Source organism: Heterodontus francisci, chromosome 1 (assembly GCF_036365525.1).
Source record: "Heterodontus francisci isolate sHetFra1 chromosome 1, sHetFra1.hap1, whole genome shotgun sequence".
NCBI lineage: Eukaryota > Metazoa > Chordata > Chondrichthyes > Heterodontiformes > Heterodontidae > Heterodontus > Heterodontus francisci.
In genome coordinates this window covers 180,934,887-180,939,678 of record NC_090371.1, presented here as the reverse complement: position 1 = coordinate 180,939,678, position 4,792 = coordinate 180,934,887, and the positions used below count along the sequence as shown (strand labels likewise).

The 4,792-nt window shown below is 38.6% G+C and overlaps 1 protein-coding gene across 1 annotated transcript; it reads right to left on the bottom strand.

Moving 5' to 3' along the window:
- Positions 1-418: 418 nt before the first annotated feature.
- LOC137351700 (interleukin-8-like) lies at positions 419-3,553 on the bottom strand. Its single transcript, XM_068016464.1, has 4 exons — positions 3,409-3,553; positions 3,028-3,157; positions 2,757-2,836; positions 419-1,759 (listed from the first exon to the last, which is right to left on the bottom strand). Exons 1-4 carry the CDS (start codon positions 3,467-3,469, stop codon positions 1,740-1,742), a joined length of 291 nt encoding a protein of 96 aa, XP_067872565.1. The 5' UTR covers positions 3,470-3,553; the 3' UTR covers positions 419-1,739.
- Positions 3,554-4,792: the final 1,239 nt, after the last annotated feature.

Sequence of the window (4,792 nt, the reverse complement as noted above, 5' to 3'; positions counted from 1 at the left end):
TTAGTTTTGGCTGCATGCGGGCCTGTCATCTTCCAGATTTGAAGTTCAGTGCACAGCAGACCCTGCCTAGCAGTTTGCAGATGAGTTACAATGGAAGGTGCGTCCACACCACCGTCTCTGCCCCCCTCCCCACCAAGCTGACATCTTAACAACCCCTTCAACCCGTTCCAGCAGTGAATGGGGGTGTGGGTGAGGGAACAGGAAAGTTAAACAGACTCCATAAAAATCACTGCCAGATTTAACAGAATTTGATCTGAAATCCGTCCCACTGCAAATATCCTGAACCTTTATCATTGTTTAAGAAATGGCCCGAACAGGTTATTATTATTGGTCATTCCATTAAATTTATCTACTGGAGAAACATACAATTGTTCTGCTGACGATTCAGAAACTGTGACAACACATTCTTCATAAGAAATCTAGTTTATTTGAATCACTCAAATACATTTGAGGATAAAGGTACAAAAAACTCAAAAGATTGATTCACACACAATTCAATCACGTGTAGCAATTTTCCTGAGTGATATTCAACACAATTTTTACACAAAGCCTTTGAGGTTTTCAGTCAACAAGACCCAGTCAGTGAAATCCCTCATTGCAAAATGTTTCTACTGATCACTGACCAAAAATTACTTCTAATTATAAATGCCACTTATTCCAGTTAATATTAAGCAGCACTACCTCCTCAAAGGTAGGTATTTTATACACAAGATGATTTCTATAAAGAAATTGCTTCCAAAGACTTCAGTTTTGGATTGATCCTAAGGTCTGGTGAGTTATTGAGAAAATCCCAAGGTTCCAGTTTAAATGTCAGTGCAGTAAAATAGCACCAATTTTAATGAAAAGCAATTGTTCTTGGCTTTTAATAAAAAAAGTTTTCATTCAAACTGGAACTGGAAATACATTTGGTCAAAAATTAAAATCCATATCTTGCCATCAATATATCACATAGAACATCAAGAGGATTTGAGCAGCTAAAGGAAGATTGCACCAAATTTGGTTTGTAAATTAGTTTGATACAATGTCATATTACAGTAATTCTTTGCTCCACTCCCACTCTAACCTTTGTGTCCTCAATCTCCTACACTGCGCCAAACAAACTCAGTGCATGCTCGAAGAACAGCGCCTCATCTTTTGACTGGCACTTTACTGTGTTCCGGACTCAACATTGAGTTCAACAATTTCAGATCATAACTTCCCCTGCACCCCCCACCACCCCCCCACTATTTTTTGACAGCATCTTTTGATGGTGATTCTGCTTTCCCATTTACACCTCTATGCACAGATTTTCTTTCTTTCCTTGTTCCATTACCATCTCTTTTAAACCTTGCACCATCACCTCTTTTGTCATTTAATCTCTCCTGTCTTCAACCCTGTCACCAGCTTTCCCTTTTGATCTATCCTGCCCTCCCTCCTTTCTCTGCTCGTAATCTAGTCTAAAAGAGTCTATTCTTAATAATCGTACACCTAACACCATGTGAAAGAAACTTCAGTCCTGGCATAAGGTTTCACAAAAACGTCAGACTGCTTTCTTTAGCTGTGGGTAAACGATTAGAGTGTAACAGGGTTAAACAGTGAAACCATTTTCAAAAAACAATGCAGGGTTAATATTTGAACAAGCTATCAGAAGGTGATGTAAGAGAGTGAACACGTTGGACAGAACATCCTTCATTGCAGCGTTCACTGCACGGCGGGTTCCCAGATGTGGAATTGAGTCCAACCCATTGTGTCTTCATTTCTCAGTTGTGTTGTCTGGCACCTGAAATAAAACAAAATAAATTACATTTTTCCTCATTAACCACAGATATTTATTTTAATATAGAGGGCAATGTCTTCAGCAACATCATTATGGAGAATTATCAATCAGCCCATTACACAGCATTGCTAACACTTGTGATTTTGTTCACAATTCATTGATTTTGCAATTTGGTTTTAACAGCATGCAGCATTCACAGGGTCACAGTTGTTTCTTCCTTCCATTGTGATGAATGAAAGACATTCTAGAATAATGCAAAGTCAGTAAATGGTAAACAAAATCCTGACTTCTGACAATGGTGGATGACACAAAACAGGGAGAAAGATGGTCTAGAGTTTACTTAACAACATTTCTGTGTAACTTGAACAAATATATCCATTTAAAATCTCAGTTCTGACAGGAGTCTGCAGGAATATTATGTTAAAGGTTAAAAATATGTTTGAAACAAAGATGCAATGGGGCAGCTTAATGTGCAGTGCAGAAAATTCTGCAGTTGACCATAATGGAAGGAAGGTGGCAGGGAAAGGAGATGAAAATGGTGAAGAGATATTTTAAATATCTTATTTTTAAAGTTTCTGTTTTGATCATTCATTGTGATTAATTGGTTGATCTCGGCTGGGTACTATAGGTACAACAATTGGTCACAGCATTGTGGGTGAGGGAACATGACATCGCCCAGTATTCCTGCAGCTGATTGCTATCCAGTGACCCCCATCTGCCTCCTCTGTGATTTACCATATATGGATGCATGGCGAGGGCAGTGTAGGGCTCAACTCTGATGAATATTGTGGCTGAATAGCTTGCTGACATTCACTGTCATGGCTGACACATAAATGTTGGCCACTTGGGCATGGTACCAGAATGCACCAAGAGCCTGTGGGAATATGCAGCAGAAAGGAATCAATGCCCTCAGCCAAGCAGGAGACAACAGACATAGTGAAATACAAAATTGCTTTTATTGACATGTAAAGTCTGAATTCTGACAAACACCAACACCAACCTTTCTTGGCTTTAATAATAGTCTTCACCCACTTGGCATCAGGACTCACGCATAATTGATTTCCAGTTTTCAAGGTGACACTGTGAAGAGAAGGTAAACCTTTAAAATCTAATCCACAGAAATTGGATGTCTCCCACTGAAAGGTGAGAATTCAGTAAAACTCATCATAAACAGTGATTGATCCAACATGCTTTGAACAAAGAGCACAGCTTCTAAATAGACGTCACAGAAGAAGAAATGTTGAAGGTGACCTTCTGACCCATTTACTCACATTATCTCCAGTGTCTCACAGTGAGATCCTTTAGGGATAAATTTCAAATTCTGGATATGATTCAGGCGGATCATTTTGGAGCTGGTCTGAGGACACTGGCACCTTCCCTGAGTTCCTGGGATTGGAATACCTGTGAAAAAATCAATTGAACTGAGATTTAGATGTTGATTGAAGTTAAGAATTTTGACACTTTGTTTCAGCTTTGAAAGCTGTTCAAACCAGCATTGTATTATCAATAGCATATAGTGTCGGTGACCATTTAATTGCACAATGAATAACCAAACTGCACCCTGGGGCATGCATAGCTGATCAGTAACTCAACAGAATGACTCCTTTCCACACTCCAATGCAATAAAACACAAGCTAAAAACATCGACATACCCTGTGCAGCAATGGCACACAAAAGCAGGATGAGAATCGTGACAGCAGTTGCTCTGTTCATCTTTGACTTTGTGATGCTGAATAAATTTCTGCTGAAGGATCTTCAGTCTACCTCTGTGCCTCTCTCTGTTGAATGAGGTTCTGCTGAAGAGAGCTTCAATGAGCTCCTATTTATTGAGATCCTTTACTTTCGTTTTGCATAATCATAAGCAGTGAAAGCTGGCCAAAGTTCTGTGGGAGGGAATTTCCCTGCTGCTGAATCAAACTTTCTTTTACTTTTGCAGTTTTAAATATATTCACAACTTCTGCACGGTTTACAGCAGCAACAGGAGATAATCCCTTGTTATAGGTGGGGAACTAGATTTGTGTAGATTTTAAAGGTTTAATTGCAAGTTTCAGAAAAGTGGTGTAAAATTCATCTTTGGCGAAAGTGCAAAAAAGTGTTAGAAGATCAGTCACCTGTATATACATCCTGTCCAATTTCTCTTTCAGTTAAGCTTCACTGGAAAGGAGAATTAACTGTGGTATATAACGGGTGACTGATCCATACTGCCCATCTCGCACCCCGATTAAAACTGAATTTTACCCCCAATATTTCTGTAGTTTTCATCTCAATGATAATTGATTCAAGTCCTTATGGTGCGGCATTAATATCTTCCTTTTATTTTTACACAATTGTAAATGACAGATAATTAAACATTGATAAGATCATTTGATGCTTTTAATTGTTGTTCCCCAAGCCAAGAAGCGTCAGATGATCCAGAGAATAATCCAGTTCCAGATTTTACACCTGACCCATTGGTAACCTCCTCACAAAAATAAGAGAACATGCTGACCTGTCAATGGAACTGAAACATGTGATTTACAGGAAATAACTCTCCCTTTCATTGGCTGAACTTTATAATGTGATTCTTTGGCCTGTAATGCGACAAGTTTGCAAAGAGGTGCAATGGTGTAAATGTAGTTCTAAAGTTGGTTAGTGTTCATTCCACTTACAATAGATTTTAAGTTTGAGGAGGCAATAGCTTCAATTCTGGAATAGAAATATCTTAAACATACCTGCGCCTGCAGAGATGTTTAATTTTGCTCAGTCATTTCCTTGAGAATTATTCAAACTGATTTATTGACAGAGTTAAAATGCAGCTGAGACTTTGCATGGAATCATGTATTACAAGGTATGATTAATTGTATATTCAATTTTCCTCCCCAAAATGAAAATTCAGTTCCACATTTTGCAGCTGACCCACAGGACAATGCTCCTGTGCAGACTTGGCACTGAACCTTAGGATTATAATAAAAAGGAAACACAACCCTGAGCTGAAACTTGTGAATTACAGGAAATGGGGCATCCTCTAACTGCAAGTTGCAAAGCTTAACTATATCT